Raw genomic sequence first — 24,719 nt, 5'->3', positions numbered from 1 at the left:
AAAAATCTTTCAAGTTAATATTGTAATTCAGGTATAAGTTGGTCATGGTAAGGGATGGAACACAATGTTGGAGAAGACAGTTTAAACTTTTCTGAAAATGTGGCTACCCAGTTTCATTTCTTGTTAGCACTTGACAAAAAGTTATGCTCTTTATTTTGTTAGATGCAAGTATAAATTAGAGATTAAAATACCAATTCTGGGCTAGGGCTGAGATGAATTTTTTGCAGCCCACCGTGGATGGTTACAGTATGGACAAGAAAAATGTTCCCGTCACTTCTGAATTTTTTTTGCTATTTTTTATGACACAGGATCATTCCTTTTAGTCTGCTCTACATTACATTGTTTGCAGTAGATGTCTGTGAAGTCACTGCAGAAACCAGCTTACCTACAAGGTATCTCCAGCCTCCTTTTTTTTTTTTTTTTTTTTTTCCCCTCTGTTTGCTGGCTTCTTGTCCTGCTAGAAGCCACGCTGAAGGCCCTATGGATATTTTTTGGACTCCCATCATGTACTGATGATCAGATTTTTGTCCTGCCTATAGCAGCAAAAGACTGAGCAATAGGGTGGGGAAAGGACAATTTCCAGGCCAAGACACAAGTGAGCAGCTGATGTCTACTGATTCCTGCAGCACAATGCCTTCGACTCACTGGCAGGTATTTGCTGGTGTATGGGCTTCATCTAAAGCTTGTAGAGAGTAAAAATGTTTTATTCTGAGTGCTGTGGATTGGAATGTGGCCTCAGGAGAGTTCTCTTCCTCCCTCCCATCATGTTGGCCCTTGACTCAAGAGGAACACCATTTCTTTGGGAAACATTACAACAATGACTGTTTGGTTTAAAAAGACATCTTGCAAATGTAAAGTACCATGGACTCAACAAGAAAATGAGGGATGTCCATTTTACTGGCAGACCTTAAAACACATCTTGTAAATAATTCAAGGTGGTGCTGTATAAGCAGATTTTACTGAATCAGAAGTGAGATGGGAGAAAACAGCCTGCCTGAGGGGCAAAGAAACCCAGCTGCAGACTGAGCCTATGCTGTTCTCATGGACCACTCGGGTGAGTGAGTGCCAGGAGTGAAATGAGACAGAAGTTGGGGCAGTTTCCCAGAGAACCAGCTGCTGCTGCTGCTGCTGCTAGGAAATGCACTGAAGTGCTTGGTACCTGCTGCCTGCAGCTGCCAGGTACCTTTCAGTGTAATAATGCCAAGTGTTTTCTTTCTGCTGTGCTGCCAGGGTATTACGACAGTGAAGGAGTAAAGGAAGCACAATGGCCACCAAAAAATAAGAAGTCAAGAGTAAAATAAAAGAGGCTACTTGGCCTAATCCCAGTCAAGTCCTGATAAAGTCAAGTCTGGAACTGGGAGTAAAAGAGGAAAGTAGCTTTTGAAGGTTTGCTTCCCTTGTTTGGCAGGAGATGAACTTCACAGTTTTTGGTCTAGAAAAATGTGCAAGGATATTATCATTTTTCATCCTGAGAACACAGGTAGGAGGCAAGACCTCATTAATCTTCTGGTCTTGGTAGAAGAGGCAAATAATTGCACAGAGAACCCATAGTCTGTTAAGCAAGAGTTAATTGAGTCCTATGATTCCTTTGCTTACTGCAGAGAGAGTCCTGGGTGGTCATCTTAACTGTCTGAGACACAGAGACTTGCAGATGTCACTTAACAGAGTCCATGCCTGGACACAGACACGGGATGGGAGCTGTGAGAGAGCAGCATACAGTTGGTATCATCAGGCTAATGGTCTGGTGACAAAGGCTTGCTTCTCCACCAGCCTCTGTGACACATTAGATATCAACACAAGGACAATTTTGACCAGAAGCCAAATAAGAAGGAGAGGCTGATAGGCTGCCACAGGCCATTGAAGCTGGAAACAAAAATGTGCCAGACTTTGGTCTTGGCCAATGAATATTGCACTGCTTCTATTTACAGGTTCTTAGCTTTTGGGCTGTAGTACCACAAAGTTTATTTTTGTTGCAATTTCCCAAGCATTTCTTGAAAACTAGCTTTCTCCTGTGTGGAGTAGCACCACAGCACCAAATTAGTTGGGAATAGCTGAGGGCTGAGTGAATAGTATATTTTTTTTTGTTGTGGCAGTTCCCATGATTTATTTAACAATTTTAAAGATTACACTTTGGGAAAATCGGGAACATGCTCTAATGTGAGAAACAAAACAGAAGGAAACGTTATTCACCCAGAATGAAGGTCTGTCTTCTGGCAACTAGCATCTGTGCATAGCAAAAGTCACTGCACCACCACAGCCCTGCTTCTGTGTTAGGTCTAACAGAAGATGTAGCCCCATGGGGAAATGCTCCACGTTTGCTGCTCACCATCAGCCTGCTCTGGATGGAGCCCGTGCGCTCCAGAATACCTCCATGCATATGCCATGTGCCTTTGACAGCAGCTTGGCCGCTGGACCTGACTTTGTGTTTTACTTGCCAATAAAAAAGAAGATAAATTTATATGTCTGTATACATACATATCCATACTAATGCACCAAAGTAGGTGCCAATCCTTTAGTCTTGATTTTACAAAGGACAGTGCAATTCGGTGTCCATTGTTTGTGAAATATTAATATATTTGTACTTCCATAAAGTTGCACAAGGCAATATTCTTTACAGTTGTCTCTTCTGCCATTCAATAACTAAATTATGTGCTAAAAAAATATAGTAGTTGTCATTCAAATCAACACCTTTGTGTTTTTTTTCCAGGAAGGGATTTACATTTTAAAGAAAAGGTCGATGTGATTTGTCTCTGATTTTTGTAGTAAGTGGATGGATGTATGGCTGTTACAAAGAATGATAATGTAGGGATGCATGTCACTCTTGAATGACTTCTATCATTATATGTTAATGTACGATAAAGGAATATGTCACTGTAAGTCTTTATCTTCTAAAATTTATATACTCTTGGGAAAAAAATAATCAAAGTTATTGCCAATCGGTGGAATTTGTGAAAGTTAGTATAAATAATTTGAAAAACTATGAAATTTCAGTACCCTATTCTAGTCCTTTTGGGGAGTTCAGTGGAGGTGTACAAAGAGAATGCCTGGACACGGGTGGTCACATTTGATATCTTGGGCTGGAACTGTCCCAACAGGACGGGGAGTGTAATTCAAACACTCTCTTATCTTACCAGCATTTCTGTGTGTGCTGGCTCTCCACAGCAAGATGCTTGATTGATTCATAGCAACTGATGGGCAGTTTAAAATTACAAAGCTTTCAATTTCCTTGTTCCTGAGAGATAAAGAGGGTGGGCATTTCCTGATTATATGGTATACTTTCAAAATATTTAAGTTCCCTGTGGTGCTGTTTGTGACTAATTTACTTCCACAGCACATTAACACTGCTGGCTTTATGCTGCGGGAGGAGCGTATCATGTAGTACGCTGTGAAGAGAGGAAATGTTTCACAACAAGAGGTCCTTCTGGCTTTTCCTCTGTTTATGTTACCACCTGGAAAGAAGAAAAGGTGGCCTAACTGACTGATGATCCAGATGGATGGCGTGAGCAGTCACATCTTTAGTCACGACACATTAAGCCAGGCAGATCCACACCGTGAAGCCCAGAGTTGCACTTTACTCCTGCAAGCTCATATAATCTTGTGTAGGCACAAGCAGGGCTAGCCTACCTACCTTCGTGGCCTTTGGTGGCCACTGAGCAGTTGGATTATTTTGTCAAAGAGTCAGGGAGACATTAATGTGAGGGACAGGGGCTCAAGGACAGGTTCTATCAGGGAAGTTAGAATCTGAGAATGATAAATCAGTGGCTGTGCAAGCGACACAGAGCTTCAGAGAGACTCGGAATGGGAGGACCACAGTTTTCACTTCTCATATCCACTTTTCTTGTTCTTGCTGATGAAAGCAGACAAATGATGTCTTGTTTGCAGGAGCTGGTGTGCTCTGACATGCTGCTAATTTGACTCACACAGTGCTTCTCAGCATACCAAGTGTACCCTGATTCCGCAGTGAGGGCTCAAGATAGAAGAACAGCTAAGCTGCACAGCTCTTCTCTCAAGTTATGCCTGAAGTCCTCAGAGAGCAGCTGCTGGTTGTGGTGTGGCCTGGAGAGAACCTGGGCTTGTGTTGAGTGATGTCGGGATGGAGCAGAGGGCATGCTCGGGCCTGGGACCAGGAGCTACATAGGAGATTGAAGTGTCTAACTCTCACACACTTCCTTCATGTTCCAGAGCCTCTGTGACCCTGGCAGCACATTCCTCTTCTTGCAGCTTTTTTCTTAATCTATGCTTAACCTGACCTCTGCTTAACCTACTGTTCAGTAGATTCATTGCAGAAAGAAGATCAGGCTGCTTAGGAAATTTTGCCTTTTAAATCTTCTGTTGATTTTTTTTTCTTAACCATCTTTTTATAACTACAGCATTCTGGACTCCATATAATTGTATCTATCTCCCTTTGTTCACTTCTATTTTTATTTCAGTATGAAAGCTTATAGTGTTCAAGAAAGTGGCAACATCTCTGGCAATAGATTTCTTGGACCAATTTAATATAAAGAATATCTCATAGAAGAAAAAAGTTGCTTTCAGGTACAACCTTCCCTTTGTCACTTTCTTTCCTATTTCCTGAGATCTCAGAGATCATCACAGGGTTACTTAGATCTTTATTTCTCCACAGACTGTATTTTGAGAGCTTAATATGTAAGGTAGTGTTCTGAAAACACTCTACTGTACAAGTGCTTTCATGAAGAAATGCCATTCATTTCCTTGAAAATCATACCAAATGGTGCTTGCTGACAAAGGAATTGGAGCTCTCCCTTCTTGAATCAGTTTCTGTGGGACTTTGTAGAAATAGGAACCTTTATGTCATTTCTTCAGCTTCTTCTTAGTCCTCTGTTCTCATTTCTGATTCTCAGAGCTGCATAATAGAACTGATTTTTTTTTAATAAAAAGGCATAAGTAAATGCTCCCACACCATTTCTCATACTTAAGACTGATCCCTGCTAAACAGTCATATAATTCACAGGCTAACACTAAAGTCTGCTTATGGTAAAATCAGTGTAACCTTTCATGACCAGTTTAGTTCTGCAGTGCTATTCAGTAAGTACAAGTCAAACACTGACCTGAATATCAGGAAACTGTTGTATTAACTCTCTAACACTGATTTAGACTTGTGTGTTGTACTCTGACCATGTCATTAGGTAGGATGTCAGGAGATCTACAATGATGTATTGGGCTGAATAATGGATTTACCTCACTTTATGCTGAAAATCTGGATCAATCTTAAGGTAGTATTACTGTTTCCATTTTAAGACAATTATGGCATGAGGTTTTATTTCACACCAAACTAGGACATCTTTGTGACAGTGTTTGCATGTCATCGCTGTTATTTCTGCTACTGGGATAACTGTAGTTATACAATTGTACTAAAAATATTTCTCATCATCTATAATAGTATTAAAAACATTTATTGTCTGGGACAAATCCACGCACATTTCCTTCTTTTAATTTCAGGATGGTTACACCAGGAGAGCAGTTATAGCATGATCACCTTTGTGCATCATTCCCTTAAAATAGAAACATAAGGTAATTTGTGGGAGAGAGGAGTGTGAATAAGTGTGCAGTGTTTTAAAGCAGGACAAGGATTAGTGCAGCATGTCTGAGCACTGCTGATTGCTAGCATTTGGCTACAACAAGGAAAACAAAGAATCTCTGAACCCACGGTACATGTAGCAACACAATATTGTGAAGGTGGGTTTCATGCCTGTAAATGGTGTCTACAAATAGGAGGATTTTTCACAGCATAGAATATAGATATAAGTTACTACGTGTATCTCACCAAATAATTCACTTCTGATTCAAAACCCATTGTAACCCAAGATCTGGGTGCTAAGGATGTTTGGTTTGTATGGTTATCTAAATGTTACATGGAGTTGCCATTGTAGAGGTTTCTTAATGTTGTGAAAAATGGAGGAAATCACAAGGTCTTATTTTAACTTGGTGATCTTTGGGGTGCTGCTGCCCTGTATTTCAGGTTTTATAGTACAAATTGCATTCACAGTTTTACTGGTTTGCCATTTCTTGGCAAAAAAAAATTGAAAAAAAATGTGATTCAGACATCTAGGTTGGTGTCCTGTTTGAAAGAGGTGATTACAGCAAAAGAAGATGAATTCTACCCTTTCCTGCTTCTCTTTTCCCAGGGATGCTAAGTAATCCCACTTTATAGGCATGTGAAAAATTGAAAGCACTATAGGAAGGGGTTTCCTGGTGCTGAGCAAACCTCCCCACCTTGGCAGGCTCTGGTGAAGGTATCTGCACGTTTCTGGGCAGCATACCTTGTAGCATTGTTGTTCCTGTGGGTGAGGTCATGGGGCAGAAGACAGTCCAGTGATGTGCTGAGGGACTGATCAAGGGCAGAGCCATGTTTGGGGGATGTGTCTCTGGACAGGGCCCTTGCCAGCATGGAGCCCTGCTAAGTGGCACATACCTAGCTATCCAGTGACCTTCTGTGTTTGGTGCAGCTGGTCACTGGATCACAGCTCAAGCTGCTGAGTGACATCCTAAAGGCTGGGGCTGCAGCTTGTAGTGAGGAAGATGGAGGCATTTTAGTAGAACAACCCGACTAGGGTCAAATGTGAGCCTTGACAAGTCTCTTGAGTGTTTACTGGATTGATTACAAAATCCTGCCTATAAACTGAGAAATAAGAAACAGAGAAGCTGAAGAACTGGGAGTTTAATCCAGATAGCCCCGGCGCCAGCTTGACATTCTCACTCCTGGGCCATCTTTACTTCTTGTTTTCCATTCCCTTAATGGCCTAAGCTCTTTTGTTCCCCTCCCTTTTTCCTTCCCACATAGATATTTCAACATATGTATGTGTCTGTGTATGTGGAGTATCAGCAAAGCTGATACTTTGCTCCCTACAGAGTTCCTTGTGACCACTCTCATGTAACTAATCCATAGCAATGTATACTCCAACAAGGAAAATTAAAAGGTTGGGAACCACTGACCTAACTTCTTAGTAAGCAATACAGCTGGCAATCAGATGTAACTGGAGCTCCTCGTTACTGGAGCTGCCTGAGCTATTCATAGCAAAGTAAAATTGCTATGGGAATTGAGCTGGATTTATTTTGTTTGAATGCAAATTATCCCAGGTCAGACAGGCTCAGATCTTCTGCCCCCTCAAATTCATTTGCATCAGCTCTGCTAGTCTGAAGCTTTTATCTGGAGGATCTTTGCTGGTCGGGGTAGTGAACAGCCACTGTCTAGAGCATTTGCTTTGGGCCTTTGATGCAGTCAGTGTAAGTCACTGAAGCTCAGACCTCAAAATGGAGTGAAGGGCCTGCCATCAGCTAGCCCTATGTGGTTCCAAGTGCATTGGGTGCATACCTCTCTCTGTTGGCTGTAACTTCAACAGGCTGTCTTGTAAGGGAGAGGAAGTCTTTCAGGCTTGTCTGCCACTCTCAGTCATGATATGACATATCCAGAAAGGTCCAGCAGCCAAGGTCTCATCATCACAGGAAAAGCTACATTTTCACTAAAAATCCCAAGTTTGATTCTAGTACCACATGGTCATAAAGAGTAAAAAAACCTCTTATAAACTCAGCTGAAAATGGTTCAAATCAGAAAGAAAATAAAACACCAAAGCCTTTTGGCATTGTTTAAAATAATTTCATAATTTATAGTGCTTCCTGCAAAGCCTGAGTCATGACTTCATGTTCAGAGTTGGGTGTCTGATGTGGAGGAACGTTCCTGATCAGAAACACTCAAGCAAGCATCTGCTAATGCTAAGTACCTGTGGAAAAGAATTTCCAAGTACTGATTTTAGTTATCTATCATAAGCGGTTTTTGTTGTTTTGTTTTGTTTTTGTTTTTTTTATGCCATTCAGTTTGTGTCACTATGCCCTAATTTTATTTGGTTTGCCTTTATCACACCTCTAGGGGCAGAAGATTCATTAAGAAGGCATCCACTTTCCCTAGGATATTAGTGCATCTGAATTCCATCCACATAAAATCAATTAGCTGTACACAGCAGAGGAGGAGAATCCTGCCAGAACATTTTCATTGCACCTAATCCTTTAAGCAACATTAATAATTCATGGCAAACCAACCTTAGGGTGAAATTCTGCCCTGTCCAAAGGTCTGTTAAAGATCTAGGCACCTTCAAATCACATCTCAGAGAATTAAAAGGAACAGAAATGGTGCTTTTATTTTGTGCTGTTGCACAGACTGAGAGGACAGAGAGGGCTTCGTTTTCTACACTCCAAAATTTCCAAAAGGTACACCACTCCTCTCACACTTCAAGGATTCCCTTAAGCTGTGCACTCAGTTACATGGGGTGCTAGATTAGGGGATTTAAGCTCTATTCGGAAGTCAGTTGTTCTGTTATTCTTGACATACTCTAAGTAACTAATCTACTATAAGACAGCACATGACAAATAGTGGACTGCCTCTTTTTAGGAAAAGTGAAGCATAAATGCATTCATAAAACAATCCTGCAGTTTCCTGTTTGCTTTGTGAAGGATTTCAGAACTGTCATAACTAATAAAACACTTAGATTTTATCTTACAGCTACAGGGATTTGCTTAAACAGGCCATGCCCAAGTGCTCCTACAGCTACCAAGCCAAACTTGGAGCTGCTGGTTTTAGCTCATTGCTTTCTGAGCCACTGTAGCAAGCAAGCCAAAGAGCCACGCTGCTAGAATCACCAATGAAATGATCTGGAATGCAACTGGGTAAACCTTTGGCACCTAACTTAAATGTTATTAGTGTGTAGTTAGTGTCATAATGCTGTAGTTTACATTAGTATTTTTATTCTGTTCATTTATCATGCCTACTGCTATTTAAAAAAAAAAGACAAACCAAAAACATGAGAAATGAGGGAAACTCACATACTGACAAGCAAGTGTTTAATCTGTGGCAAAGCAATCAAATTTGTGTTAGTTCTAGAATATCTCATTACCCTGCAATAAATACCAATTTAATACATTTAAATACCAATGTGACTGGTTCAATTACCTTAAGTGGAGGAACAAATAGGAATATTTCCTTATTTGCCCAATGTTGACAGAGGGTTGCATAAAGATGTTTTAAACAAGTTCAGTCAACTGCAGAAACACAAAGGCACTATTCAGAGATAACACTGTCTTTGTTCATATAGGAATAATTAAAGACATGCAATTTTGTTACCTTGTTTTAATAATTGCTGAATGTTCTGCATAACACTTCTTTTAAGCAACCAAACAGAGTTGTCTTTCACGACTAACTCAGACTGGCAATTTAAACATCATACTTTCCTTCTGTCAGATCCTCAGATAATAGAATGCTATATTGTTAAGAACTCTTAACATTTTACATTTGCAAGTAATCTATATTATGTTAGGAAACTTAATAAATTGAGTTATTTTTGTGAGTTGCTTAGAATCCTAAAGAAAAATGTGATGTGCTGTACAATTGTCAAGTCAGAATAGGCAAGCAGTGATTCTAATGCTTTTTTCATAATAAAATTATTTTAGTGTGTATAAGGGTCATTAACTTAACCTAAACATTTGCTGTGGTACAGAGCCAGATATTCCAATCTGGTGAAAATCAGTAAAGGTCTGCTGAGGTTATTCTCATCAGCCAAGGACCCAGTCCAATAAAACATTAGATTTATACTTGCCTGACTCTGGCGTAGTTGTCAGCAACTGCCCATGCACAGACTTGATACTTTCCTGAAAGATGGGGGAATTTGTTTGGCAAACATAAAGGCTAGAGAAAATTTTAGTTAACTTAAATTCTCTCTTTCATTTAGTGTGTTTGCATGCCTTTGTGCTGCCTGGTTTGGGATAGGATCAAAAATGAACATGCTCTGAGTTTTACTTGTGGGATTTTTGACTTCAATAATACATGTATATTACTGGAAACCTCATGAGAGTCCATTCTCACTATTTTCCCAGAACATTTTCTTTCCCAAATTGGTATAAATGCACTCTGGAAATGCTTGCAGAGACAATGTTCAGCTCAATGGGAGCTCCTGGGTGCTTAACACTCTTTAAAAGTCAGCCATTTGTTTAACAACCTGTCTGTGGATTTAGGGTCTGGACTTTTCACTTTTTGTTGGAGGATTGTGTTCCTGTCGCCGTGTCTCAGAAGCTTGTTTAATTTACCCAGTGCTTCAGTAATGTGGGTGCATCTGGGTGAAGTGCCCTTCTGAGGGGGACAGAAACAGCAAAATATGCCTCAGGTCTGTGAGCTGCTGCTGTCACAACCCCTTTGCAGTTCCAACCCTGAGAAGAGGCTCTCGGTCACAGCGGAGAGGGAATGAACTTCTTTAATTACCCTGATTTACTGCCATTGGTTTGGCTGTTTGCTCATGATGCTTCCCAAGGGTAAAGGTATCTTTCACCTCAGCAACACTTTCTGCAATTCGGCTCCTTCTTTCTGCTTTGCCAGATATGTTACTTGTCTTTTTTTTTTAACCTAATTTCACATCTTAATTTGCTCATTTTGATTATATTTTCCAGAGCATTGACATTTTGACCCTAACCTGAGAGGTGCTCAATAATGCATCTCTCAAAAAGTTGGTTAGTGATATCGGGTATCGACAATTCCAGGTCAGGCTGTACTATACTGCTGGGTGTAGTTCTTGGAAGTAGTTTTGCTTATGACTGTAGTAAGGTTATAGTCTTGCATATTTTTTCAGACGACCAACTTAACCCATCCCAAGAGGTGAGTCTACTTCATTACACATTCTCTAAAGACACAATAATTTATCTAGGCTGCTTACATTATGCAGGATTGCTTTGAACAGCCTTGTACTAGTATTGGTTGAATAGCCTTGCTTTGGAGGAAAGAGGAATCCATAAATGAATGTTGGCAAACTTACTCCTTGGTATGTGTGAGAAAACTGCACCTTTACCCCATTTTAAAGGCTTGACTCAAACCCCATTCTAAATGGCTGGCACTTTTCCTGCTGTCTAGAGAGGATTTAGTATCAGGCTGCTGGTACATGTGCAAGGGATTGCCATGTCCACATGGCTTTCTCCAAGCATGCATTTGAAACAGATCTGAAATCACTGTCACTGTTCTCCAAGCTGCTGGCCATGAACTAGAAGTTACAAAATACCATGTAGACACATAAATGTTACGCTGTGCTTGAGCCAATAACCCAGTCTCTTAGCAGCTACATTGCTTCTAGTTTGAGCTGGCTTGCCACCAGCTGCCTGGGAGCATATGTGGAATGAATGGCAAACGAGAAGATCTTTTCTGTACTTCATGAAGGGAGTACTATCATCTGCTTATAAAACCTGAAGGAAGGGTCTCATCTCCTTGTCAGTCTGTGGTGGAACCTAATCAGAGATGTGGGAGTTACGGGGAGACCTCTTCCTCCTTCTGGCACCCGGTGCAGTATGTTAGTATCTGAAAATTGACAGCTGCCCAATTCTAGAGGCCAGTCTGGGCCCAAAGGCAACTTCTGACTGTTGTCAGGTAGCTCTAAATTGTGTGAATAGCTTCATATTTTCTGGATCTCCATTGTACCTTCTTTCTGCTAAGATTCTTGTTATCCAGTATGGGAAATGATCTGGTAGACAAAACCCACAAGTTGGGGAAATCTGAGCTAGGGGAGTCTCTCCTCCAGCAAGGGGATTTTTTAGAGGCAGAGATAGGTCCTTTCTGTTTCCTTTGTGGTCCCAAAGCACCAGAGACTTAGCAGAGTATCAGGGCAGAGAAGTTTGACTGATGAAAATGAGCTGTAGCTAATTTCATGAGTTTTCACTGCAATGTGAATGAGAAAAGACTCCAGTATGCTGAGACATGAGATGGTCCCAACAACATTGTGATGTGAATACTGTCTATATCAGCATCTTTGACCTCAGATAATTTGAAATAACTAGCAACTATAGTACTTAGGTCATCTGTTCTTCTTATTCTTTCTAATTCAAGGAAGTTCTTAATTTACATTTTTATTTGTGTTAAGTAGAACTAAAACCTGTACTTTATGTCTCTGTACTTTACATGCTGTAACTCTTGTTAAGATGTGTTTGAATCAATGATTTGTGTTTTTTAGGAGTTGGACAGTTGGGAAATTACACAACAGAAGTCTTGGATCAACGTCCACTGAAATCTGTGCAAAGCTTTATGCCAATTTCAGCTGGCCTTTTGTCAAGTCTTTTAAAACTTTGCATGAGTATTTGGAACTATTTTAGTTTGTGTGAAATGACATTTAACTCTTCTTTTTCAAAGATTTTTTTTTTCTTTTGAGCGTATGCACACCCACATAATGTTAGAGATTTCATTGATTTCTTTGGCTATTGTTTTTGCTGCTCGCCATTAAGATGCAATTTTATGCATATGCTCGTAGCATTGAATAAAGCATTCTGGATAGAAGTAGTATTCCTTGGACAATGCATGCAAATTTTTTAGCACTTTATTTAGTTGAGATATTCCTTGTTTTGTACAGACTGTAGCTTAACTTTGCATCAGTCAGTATTAGGTAGTTATGTTTAGCAGAGACATTGCAGTCCATTTATTCATATGTTTTATTTCTCAGTTGCATTTCGTATTGCTTCTTACCTCATTATTTGCATCTGGTTTATGAAACTCCTGTAACTTTAATATGCATATGGCCAAGCTGTTGCCTTTAATTTAATTAGCATGTAATGAAAATACCTTGTATGCAGAGAACCCATGGCCATGGTGCTCTTCTAGTTTAGAGCAAGGCTTTGCCTACTATCTCAGAACTTAGCCTCGTTAAATTACAGGCCAGAAATACAAGTTCTGAAGATCCTTTGCTCGCTGTCACTTCTGTGTTTTTTATGGAGAGTCTGTTTCTTGGATATGCTGAAACCTCAAAATGAATTAGGTTTATGGGCTGGTAAGCTGCCAAAGGCTTCACTCAGAGTCAGAGAACACAGGAGACAAATGGGAGCAGCCCTTGTGCTGTTCCAGTAAGAGGCCAATGATGCCTGTTAGGTATGTTAGCATGTGACTCTCAAAACCATTCCATATGGGTCAAAAACTGGTGGAAGATTTACCTGGTTTTGTGTAGCTGAAATGAACGTCCAGGGGTTTAAAAAATTCTCTTTATTTTTCAGTTTATAATCTAAATTCAATTTTTTAAAAGTCTAAAACTTGAAGCATAAATTTTATTATAATTTTTCTTGTCCAAGTGTCATTTTGAGATTCTTCCTCTTTTTGAAACACACCAAGAAAACAGAACCAGAGCCTTACCTTGGTGATAACATCCTGGTACTGAGGAATTTCACAAAGATGTATTGGATCTGAAAATTCCTTTTAGCCCAGAGCTGAGCAAACATTTAACAACAAATAACAAGTGGGAAGAATGTTGCCTTCTCAACTTTTCTGCAAACGAACTGCAAGTTCCTCTAATTCATTGATTCAGAATTATTTGCTAACCACATAGATCAACGTATGTCTTTCCATTTACTTTCCAGTGGCATAGAATACCCTTACAGAAGGAAAGCAAATATGTGTGGTGAGGAAAGAACAAGAGAACAACAAATTCCAACTGAGCAATCTCTTGAGTTTCCCTTCCCACCATATTCTCACAATTACTGCTATTATTAGTGATAGCCACAGTGGGGGAGAGAGGGAATAGACAAGGAGTCCCTGGTCTTTTTCATGCTGTGTTGTCTAGACTTAGTAAGAATGTTAGATTTTGTCATCCTGCTTCCTCTCATGGTGTTATAATTACAGAGAAACTGAAATAAAAATGGAATTTTGACCTATCTGACCCTCTCCTTTTTGGGTCCCAAACCCATCAAAGTTAATGGAAAAACATCATGGAGTTCTGATTCAAGGAACATCACATGTACACTTAAAGATATGCTGGCAGTAGGAAACCTCATGTATAAATTTTCATGGCAGTTTTCACAGTATTTGTTTATCTGAAGTGTTTAAGCTGAATGAACATATTGCATCTAACTCACAATTACAGTATTTGTAGCAAAAAAAAAATCCCAGAAACACTTATTATTTTATTATTTTTTTTTTAAACCACTTACACTGCCCAGGAGTACAGACTTGCCAAAATCTGGCCTTCAAGAAACTGTAATTCCTTGGCAGTGTACAGTTAGAAAAGACGACTCTGAGCTAGTGTCCTGCCTCTGTGCTCTGGCATTCCTCAGCTGGCATGTTGTCCAGCCCCCGTGCCATAGCCACAGCCCCCTTTGCTTTACCTAAGGCTAAAATTCTGGAGCCTGCAGGAAAAGTATCTGGCAGCTCGTGCCCTGTTGCCCCCTTTGCAGTGATCCAGAGGACTGCGTCTCTGTCAGAAGCCAGGTCAGCATTCTCAGCATTACTTTGGAATTACCAAAGAGATTACTTTAACATGAATCCCTGAAACCATCCCATACCTGGAAGAAAGAGAAAATGGGCTGTGATTGAATGAGTGTCCGGACTGCTCTGTGGCACTTTGCCTTTCTTCTTGATAACTTCTTAAAACTAGATGTTATCAAAAAAGAAGGTATCTTTCATTCACACAACATTTTTCAATTTGGAGGATGTTTCTGATGTAAACCCCAAAGGAAAAAAGTCATATTGGAGATTTAGGGTAATTTCTGCTGGGAAAAAAAAGAAAAAAAAAAAAAAGGTGAATAGATGTGTAAGGCACTGAGGCAGCTCCAGCTTCTGCGAAGGTGCAGCACTGTGCGTGCAGTGCAGGGCCCAGAATTCACTTCACTTCTTTCTTTCCCCCACCCAGAATTCTCTATCCACTCTTATAATGGTAAATATAGAAAGTACATTTGGGACTGAAACTTGGTGTACATCAGGGACAGTTTCTTACAGGAAAATGTAGAAAACTCTTTGTTCCATATGGTTTGAATCATTTACAAAATGAATCCTACAGGAATAATTTCAGATGTGGAAACCTTTAAAATGGGGAAATAAAAAACAGATTCACTACATTTCTGTTTTCCAGCAAAAAAAAAGAAAATCATTTAGAAGTGCCCAATTACCACTGCACTCTAGGAGATAAAGATTGCTTCTCAGAACCACTTTTAAATTGTGTGATGACACACATCATAAGGATTAAAATATTAGTCTTCTTCCCTACAGGAAAGTACTTTGTCATGACCAAATGTGATCTGACATTTGAAATATGCCAACTTACTGCAGTGAGAAGGCAAGTTAAATTCTTTTCAATTATTTACAGCCTGTGTCTTACTGACAGAGGCAATTTTAACCTTCATTTAGAATAAGTAGATATAGGCTGAAATACGTAATTATGAATTCATGTTGAAGAAAGGAGAGGAGGCAAACTGTTAATCAGAATACCACCTATGTTTGCTTTCATATTATTTTTCAGCAGGCTATTAGTCCCTCCCAGTTCATTATATGGAATCTGTGACTTTGTCAAAATTAAGATCACAGGATGATTTTATGAGCACTATTATTAGGCCCCCATGAAAGACGCCTATATTGGAGAGTATTGTGAAGCTACCTTTGGAAGGATGGAAGTGAATTTCCATGAAAATGGCATGGGATGTGACTACAGACTGCTGAGGACCTGTGTGTCTCTGATAAATCTTTTCAGCTGTAATAGACTTAAAGTTAATTTTAGCATTAGCCCGGTAAACAGCTAAAACTGTGACAATTTCATATATAACTCTATATTTTCACTTGCATTTCATTTTCTGTTGAGTTTTCCTCATGGGAAACAGTTTTGAAGGTGCAGAAAACTCCACAAATCCTTAAGAAATACAACGCTTGCATTAGACATTCAAACTGGTTTCCTTCTGGTACCCTTGGCATTCTGGTCCTGGGAGTTACACTAAAGAAAAGCATCCATTTCAGGAGGGAATAGGTGATAATGTTGAATGTGTGCATTTTCAAAGAATACTTTTTGAGAAAGGAGGTGGAATCATGATCTGGGAGGACTTAAGATGTCAGGCAAGATGGTTTGCAATTGACATTTGTTTGTCTGCACATATTTTTCTGAAGCATAAGAGATACATAGTCCTCCTGGGATGTCAATTTTGGCAGGAGGGTGTTGGCACATGGTAGAGCCTCAGTGATCCAAGACAAAAATCTCTATCTAGTATTACGTATATAATGTAATAAAATTACCTGATGAAACAACTTCTTGGTTTTTGACTTGGTAAAAAAAAAGTGTTTATTACAACATGTTTTACAAAACCAAGAAATGAAATAAAATCATAACTGATTAATGAGCTGCATGGAAATACTTCCTCAGTGCCACCCACATTTCCCTGGCCCTGATCCTGGAAACACTTCATCACATGTGCAGTTTTATGCACAGATACTATGTGAAAACTACAGTGTAGTTTTCCCATACTTACTTCTGTCTTTCAGGGATCCAAGAAGGAAAACAATCAGATACTTGCTTTCTCTGATCACTTTTCTCTTGTAGGATAACAAAAGTTTTAAACTGCATTTATAATGATCAAATTGCAGGGAGTTGGTTACTGAAGGATAGTACTAAAATGTTCACATGCTTCCACTTTGTGCTGCTCTAGTGTAATGTGTTTATATTTCAACTTAAATTGACCTTAAGTCTGGGATTCCCATCTGGTGATACCTTGTGCTGAAAAAAACCCTGAATCTTAACTCAAGTATTTTGTTTTACTAATGTATGCATTTATTAGAAGTTGCATTTTCCAAAAGCATTTTCTTGTATACAAGCACACATACAAACAAATCTATGCTATGAAGAATGGATTAATACTGCATTTGAAATTGTTCCTGGTACTCTGAGAAGGTGCTGTGCTGCCAGTCCCACAGCAGTCTTGCTTTGTGTGTTACCAAAGGTAAAATCTGGTCATCTCCAAAGTGAAACAATGTGCACTTCAGTTGGGAAGACTATCTTGATTATATCTTGAGTAAATCTAATTTAGAGGAGCGCATTTCAATCTGTTTAGACTTTGAAGGGAGATCACTTTCAGAGCTAGAATGTTTCAGCTGTGAACCTTGACAGTCTTTTTTCTAATTTGTGGTGCTCTTTTTTTCAGTCAGGTTTGATAAGGACCCGGGAGACTGAGTTCCTTATATCTCCATTACCTCAGCAGCTAGCACAGGAGCACAACTACACATCACCTGCTGGACACCATCCTCATGTGTTATATAAACGAACTGCAGAAGAGAAGGTGCACCGGTACACTATAGAGTCCAATCCCAAATACTTTTCTTTTGGTCATCAAAGAATTCACACTTCCCACAACTATCATGCTCAAGTGAATGGTTACCACCATGGAAGGTTTCAAAAGCAACATTTTTGTGGACGTCGCAAGAAATGTATGTAAGGAAACTTTCTCTCCTTCTTTGAGGTAGTGGCTCTTAGAGACTGTATGGGGATTCTGAGGTGTGGTTCACAGTCACCTTTGTGGTGGAGACGTTAATTTTAAATTATACATTTCTAAAGTGAAATAGATATGAGAAACTTGATTATTCCTTTAAATTGATGTCATAATCTGTTTTATTAAGCCATCAGAGTCACTGTTTAGTTTTGTTATTCTCTACCCAGATTAAAAGATCCATTGCCTGATTTTTTTTGCCATTGACATAGTTTTCAGTAAGGAATTCTGCACAGTGATGCATACTCAGCCCCTGAACCTGCTGTCTGTTAGTCTGGAGATAAGTAACTAACTAGGCTTGAAGAGTTTGGAGAAAAATCCAAATCATTGATTTCTGAGAGGATAGAGAATAAGTTGTTCAGAACTCACCATCTGATAATGACATTTTCAGCGACTGAGATCTTCAAAAAAGAACTTCCCATGTAAATTGTTTTAATAAGATTTTGGAGCCACCTCTTAAAAAACATATTGGGCTATACGATCCTGCCAAGGTCTATTCTGACCCCTTTGCTAGGCCCTCAAATTGCAGAACATTTTAGAGCCCCCTTGGACCCTATATCTGTACTTACGGCATTCAGTTGATTCGTTCTGAAAGCTGATCTGCTTCTAAGCTGAGTTTCTTATTGAGGGTCTCAAGGACTGCACACAGTAATGAAAAACATTGTCTCAGTCCAGGTAGATTCTTCCAGCTTGCTCTTTGAGTTCTGAGAAAATGAGCAGGTACCTTTTTCAAAAGGCATGTAAGGAAGAAAGAGAAAGCGAATAGAGGGGAAGGGATGAGAAGGGAGGAGAAGGAGGCTGTCCGAAACTGAGGCCTATCTGAGGCCTGAAAACTGCTTATTAAAAATTCACTGCTTCTTCAAAAATCCTTCTCCCTAGTTTTGAAAGCTAGACCTCAAATGCCAGATGCACAAGGCTATGATTCAACCTGTAAACATTTGCACTCTGATGCAGTTCCAAACTGCCTCATTACATACTCCCCTTCCCTCCTGTCTGGTGTTCCTGCTGCCTGCTTTGGAGCAGAGGGTAATGCAGCTAAGACAGCTCATCTGCTCTACAATGTTTTATTTTATTTGCATTGTCCACTGTGGTTTTGTGCCTTATTTACTGTACCCCCTGTGACTGCTTGTCCAAATTCAATATTATGCGTGTCCTCTTGAGCCTTTCCATGGTGCTTATTCCTATCATAAATGAGTGCATTTGAACACTGTATTTTCATAACCTCCTGGGATGTGAGGAGACATTATTGTTATTCCTGTCTCATAAATGGGACTCACAGACACAGGAGAAGTCAAAAATTGCCACTGCTTTGGGGTACCAAATCAATACACTGATTTTTTCTTTAAAATACTTTTCAGAATATGTGCTCCTCTAATTGCATATTTGTATCCATATATTCAATACTTTGAGTTACATCTGTGAATTCTTAGCTGCATATTCAAGCTGGGTTTATGTTAAATGAAGAACATGCAATTAGCATCCAACTGTGATGAGTTTGTTGTAAGTGATTTACCCATCATTGCTTAGGATCTTGGTGTCAGACTGTTAGGATCCGATTAGGAAAGATCGCATTTAATTACTGTAACCACAAAACTCTCTTCATATTCTGCAATCTTTTGCTTCATGCAGTACATACCTGTAACCTTCTGAGAGAAAGGAGAGAGGAGTTCTAAGAAATAACAACCTATTTCCATACCCAGCCTTGGTTAATCTATCAAACAAGTCAGGCTCATGTTCATTGAATGCCATCCCACAAATAAAATCGTTTAATTGGATTGGGACAAATACAAGATGCAGAAGAAAACACTACTCCAGTAAAAGCAACACACTTTTTTTTTTTTATTTTCCTTCTTAGCTTTTACATTGTTTTCCTCATCTTTTTCTAAGATCTGGAGTCACATCACTTTGAAATTTTCAGCAAAATCTAGTCTGGTCACCTGGAACAGAAAATGCCAGCTTGAATGCATTGAGAATGCAGTCTTACAGAACATTAACAATGCTATCAACACTGCCTAGTCCAGGCTGATTTATCCTAACCTAAAAATGAATCCAAACTTACAGTAAGAGGGGAGCATACACTGCCACATTTAGTGTCATGAAAGTAGCTTGTCCCACTCACCATCTTTTAAAATTTCATATGCTGGCAATTTGTAAGCACTAGGGAAGCCAATAAATCATCTTTCAGACTCTTTTTCACAATCCTGATGTTTTTAGATAATGAGAATTAAATGTAGTTAGTAGGTCATCCTTGAAACATTGCTGCTTCTTAAGTTTTTTTTAGAAGCATCAAAGTTAATTCTAGAGCAAAATCCACTGCTCATAGATTTTTGAGTCAGATGCCTTGAAGTTGTATTGCCTTCAAAATAGTACATGGAAATCGATGTGCCTTGAACTGAATGCTCCATTCTTGGGTGAGGCATGTCTTCACGTCTTGATCTCCTCCCAGAAGAGAAAAGTTCTTGGAGCTTGAGTGACACATTTTAAAATCTTACTAGCACACTCACGTGCAACGTTAGATGTCGCTGGGTATGTCTAAGTTCTCGAAAGCAGACGACTCTTGTGCATTCTGTGCCATTCTTGATTTCCCAGTTTGGCACGGAAGGAAGTAGTGTCTGTTTTAGCTCTGTCATTGGAATAACTTTCTGATGAGGCACAGGCAGGATTTCTTTTTAATTACCTGAGGCTCCTTCACGTGTGTCATGTTACATCCTATGACAAAAAAAAAAAAAAAAAAAAAAGCCTACTGTTATCCAAATAGTATGTTAAAGTGGCCTTCAAGTTAATTCCTGATGCAAAGGCAGTGTAGGCTTAAGCAAAAGAAGCTATGACTAACAGGAGTGTTACAGTACCCAGGACATGGAGTTCTTTTCCAATTTTCTGGCTCTCTGAAGAAGTGTAGTAGAGCCCATCCTGCACAGAGGGAAGAAGTGCACCCTGGCATTGGGGTGTGCGGGCTGGATTCACGTATCCCATTGTCAAGCCCTCTTTGCTGATGCCTGACATTTCCCTATACTAAATAAATATGTTCCCAGCAGGAATAATCTCAGTGGCAAATTGGCATAGAAGGCTAATGCCAATGACAGTAGCAGGCTGGCAGGAGTCTTAACTTGCGGTGTGTGTCTGCTTTCTGTACTGACGGTGGACATCTGTTGTGGAAAGGACTTTTTTACCAACTGCTATGTAAGTAGCACATGCCAAACATCTCAGGAAGTTATCTAAAGGACAGGAAAAATGTAGATACTCTGTTAAAAATTGTGTGTATTTTTTTTTGCCCCAGATGCTACCATTTTATTAGATTAGTTCCTTATTTTAAACTGCTTGCTGCATACGATTGTGGTCGTCCTATTTCCTTCTCTCCCTGTAGCCATCCTTCCCTCAGGAATGAATCAGGTCTTTTTTAATAAATATACAAGAATTTAGCCATAAGTATTAAATCACATGCTGTAAAAATAATCTAAGGCTCTAAACCTGTAATACTTCATTTTCTAATGAAACTGTTCATGGGTGATCTGAACCCTTTCCAAAACTGAGTTTTATTTCCTTTTAGATGCACCTAAGCCACCCACAGAAGAGACATACATTCGCTCAGATGAGTATGGGACTTCCACAAGGTTCAAAAGATCATCTGCTAAAATTCAGAAAAATGGAAGTCTAAATGTTGAAACCCTTGTTGTGGCAGATAAAAAAATGCTGGAGAAACATGGCAAGGAAAATGTAACAACGTACATCTTAACAGTTATGAATATGGTAAGAAGTGGTGTAACTGAAGGGTGTTTTCCCTGTGAAATAATGTTGTGTCAGAGTAGGATCTTCCAGCAGACAAAGTGATACCAAAAAAGAGTAGGGGCACCTTACAGAGGTCTTTCTTCAAGCTTTATCTAATGTATCACTTGCATCAAAAGCTCTTTAAAATACATCCCTAGATTACCACAGCTCTGGCAACAGTTCTATAGGGTAAAGAAAAAGAAAAGTAAAATATTTAAAATGTTAAAATTTAAAATACTTCTTGTCTAGTACAAAAAAAAGGCAGATACTCTGAAAGTTTCATTTCATATAGTATCATGAAGCTTAGTCTGCCCTGTCTGATTTCTCTCTTTAAAACAAAAATTTATTTGAGAAAAAGCAAATTTATTTTAAGAAGAGTAATGTAATTTAACTAGAAACATGTTTTCCTTTGTGGCTTTACTCTTTAGTTTTATACTATAAAACTTGAACTTTGAACTTTATTACAGTTGATCCAGGAGACCAAGGACAGAATAAAGCCCACTGAAATCAGCAGAAGGTTCTCAAGTTTTTTGAATAAGTTTAGTGGTTTCAGGCATAATTTTTCTGGGTAGGCTTTTTTGGATTAATCCTACAAGGTATATAACTCCATTAATTTGTAGTGAAAATTGAAGCCCAATGCAATAACTCAATACATATGTTTAGTCTGTTAAAAAAAAACAAACCAAAAAACTTCTCCATGTAGATGGTATTTCCTCTTCAATAATCATTGCAGGTCTCCAGTCTGTTTAAAGATGGAACAATTGGAAGTGATATAAATATTATCGTTGTGAGCCTTCTTCTTTTGGAACAAGAGCCTGTAAGTTGTGTCAGAGTTTTTGTGTGGTCTACTTCGTTTGCTGCTGTTCACAGAGAGCATTGAGTGTTCCCACGTTACACACATGAACTTTCATTAGATGTTTCTTAAGACACAGAGCATGAGAAGAAGATAAAAATCACAAAACCTCGAAAATCACACTTTCTGCATTTCACTGCTTCTCAGTGTTTTATACTAAAATCATTTCATATAAATGTTCTTTAGAAACATTGAAATGCTTCCAGTAAGATTAAATCTAACAATTTCCAGCATTTTCTTGAAGAGAAATGGTTGGAATGAGAAATCTACTTAAGAAGTATTTAAATAAAAATATTTTGAACTGTGCTTTCCAGGATGTGATGATTAGAAGGGGGAAGGAATCAGAAGTCCCAAACTGAAGCTAGCTTATAGCAAAAGGTGGGAGTGTAGCCAACTCTTTTGGCAAGGCTGCCGAGACAAAAGAAGACACAATCTCTTTTGGTGACAAGAAATTTGTGGTGGGGTAACCTACTTGGGCAACACTTTTCCTACACAGAAACCTCCAAATATTTTAATCGCAAGATTAAAAATGATTTAGTGTTCAGCTGTATTAAGAATCAAATATATTTGTACACTGTAATTTCAGCCACTGACTTTGAAAATATCTATGTGTCTGGGGAGAGGTGCAGTTTTATTTTACAGTTATAATAGATTCACTCATCAACTGAATCAGTCGCCACAGACAGTTAACATGGGAATACATAAACTCATGTAGAGCAAATATGAAAAAGTAATTCCCTTTTCCCTAAACAACTCTTACTCTTTCAATCACCTTTCTCCAGTACTGATGGAAACACCTTATTTCTGTGTCTGAAATATCTGCAGGGTGGATTACTGATTAACCACCATGCAGACCAGTCACTGAACAGCTTCTGTCAGTGGCAGTCTGCTCTGGTGGGGAAGAACGGGAAGCGCCACGACCATGCCATCTTGCTAACAGGCTTTGATATCTGCTCTTGGAAAAACGAGCCCTGTGATACCTTAGGTATGGTATGAAAGCACAGCCTGATATACCTGTGAGTGTCAACAGCAGCATCTTGATTCATAGAGATGGAAATGTTTTAAAATAAACAAGTCTGGTTTTGCACATAATGTTAGCCTTCTAGAAGAGCAAAGAACAGTATTAGTTTTACATATTTGTCTTTGAGGTACCTAGAAGAAAGAGGATTACTGGTATCATTGCCCCAGAAAAAGTGGCAAAATAACCTATCTGAAGACATTCTTTTGAATTGTCACCCCTTCAAGGAATATTTTTTGTTTTGAGACTATTTCTGAGCCATTTTTTGTTGTCTTTGTTTGTTTCATTGTTTTCTTTTTGTAATACATGCCCTCTTTGAATGGGATTCTTCCCTAATTTTTGAGCAGTAAAGGCATGAGGTGGGAGGAGGAATAATCTTTACAAATAAAGTGTATTTTGGGAGGTTCGGTTTGATTTATACTTCTTATACAGAAGTCCCCTCACTGTCAAATGAAAGTCTGCTGCAATTCCTCCATGATAAATCTAATGAAGCAGACACATGGTAAACCTGATGAAGCAGACAACCACCTTCATGCACCACAATAGACTGGCTTATTAGGCCCAGTGCAGATGATAGATGTATTTGGAATTCTGTAGAGGAACAAGCTATTCTACTGCTTCCTTCCTTCAGGATTTGCACCTATCAGTGGCATGTGCAGCAAATACCGTAGCTGCACCATTAATGAAGATACAGGCCTTGGACTGGCTTTTACAATTGCTCATGAATCTGGACACAAGTAAGTTTCGTAAGTCTTATGTGCTCCTTCTATAATTAAATGTAAGTGGATGGAAACAAAGCACTGATTAAAATAAATCAGTTAAAGATGAATCATTTATAGAGAGATATATAATGATTACAATATCTAGAGCATCCAGTTAATGTATTTGCCTTAATATCATCTCTTCAACAATCATAAAAATAACCACTGTGGGACTTTGATCAATTTTGCTGATGTAGGCAAAGGCACCTTATTCTGATGCAGGTACCTCAGAACTCTTTCTAATTTGGCAGGAAGCTATAGGCAGTTTTAGGCCAAACAAGTCTTTACCCTCAGAGGTACGTCCTTCAGCATGAAGCGGTGGATCAGCTGCCTGGGATGCTTTCCTTTTAGTTTTATTTTTTGACATTTTGTATGTTCCAGGTGATAACTGAACAAACAGCTGACACAATAATCTACAAGCTTCCCACACTGTTCTGGTAGACAAATTGCTTCTACTATCAGTATTGTTGCTCAAAAAAGAGAAAGGGTGCTGCAGCTTACAGTATGGAGAAGTGATCTCTCTGAGTCCCTTAGAGGTCCCTTTCCCAGAAGAGCTGGTGTTCTGTAGGATCTGGGAGCCATGCATTCCATTCAACCTGTCCTTCTTTCTACCTATTTAATGTGTCATTTGGCTAAAACCAACCTTTGTGGTGGTTTCTGCCTTTCTGTACTGTATGAAAAGGCTTTCCATTTGAATTGTATGGTAGTAAGACTGTGATTTTCCTAAGAATCTGCCATCTCTCAAACAACACCAATAATACTCTGCCATGGAGCTTCAGCTATTCTCTGAATTGTTGATTTAATATAAAGGTGATTAGTTTTTTTTCACCCAAATAATTTTTAATTACTTTTTCACAACTTTTTGCATAGTTCTTATTTCCAGTTTTAACATATCTTATGCTGGAGTCCTTCTAACCACTGGCAGTATAGAAGCATAGCTTCTGTATGTGGTACAAACCTGAAATCAAAGGTCAGATAAAACGCGGGCATAGGATCTTTATCTGCACAGAATATCTTTGAAAAGCAGTGGCACTGTATTCTGCTGTTTGGTCAAGGCATGAAT

The 24,719-nt window shown here is 39.1% G+C and overlaps 1 protein-coding gene across 1 annotated transcript in view; it reads left to right on the top strand.

Annotated features, from left to right (window-relative positions):
- ADAMTS18 (ADAM metallopeptidase with thrombospondin type 1 motif, 18) overlaps nt 1-24,719 on the top strand; it is a 76,106-nt gene that overhangs the window by 11,485 nt on the left and 39,902 nt on the right. Inside the window, exons 3-7 of the mRNA XM_008935794.1 lie at nt 16,918-17,200; nt 20,807-21,006; nt 21,758-21,841; nt 22,703-22,862; nt 23,527-23,632. Of these exons, the coding sequence (XP_008934042.1) occupies nt 16,918-17,200; nt 20,807-21,006; nt 21,758-21,841; nt 22,703-22,862; nt 23,527-23,632 (833 nt within the window). The remainder of the gene's footprint in view (nt 1-16,917; nt 17,201-20,806; nt 21,007-21,757; nt 21,842-22,702; nt 22,863-23,526; nt 23,633-24,719) is intronic.

This window comes from Merops nubicus, unplaced genomic scaffold, assembly GCF_000691845.1.
Source record: "Merops nubicus isolate BGI_N331 unplaced genomic scaffold, ASM69184v1 scaffold15762, whole genome shotgun sequence".
Taxonomy (NCBI): Eukaryota; Metazoa; Chordata; class Aves; order Coraciiformes; family Meropidae; genus Merops; species Merops nubicus.
This window is presented reverse-complemented; position numbering and strand designations above follow the sequence as displayed.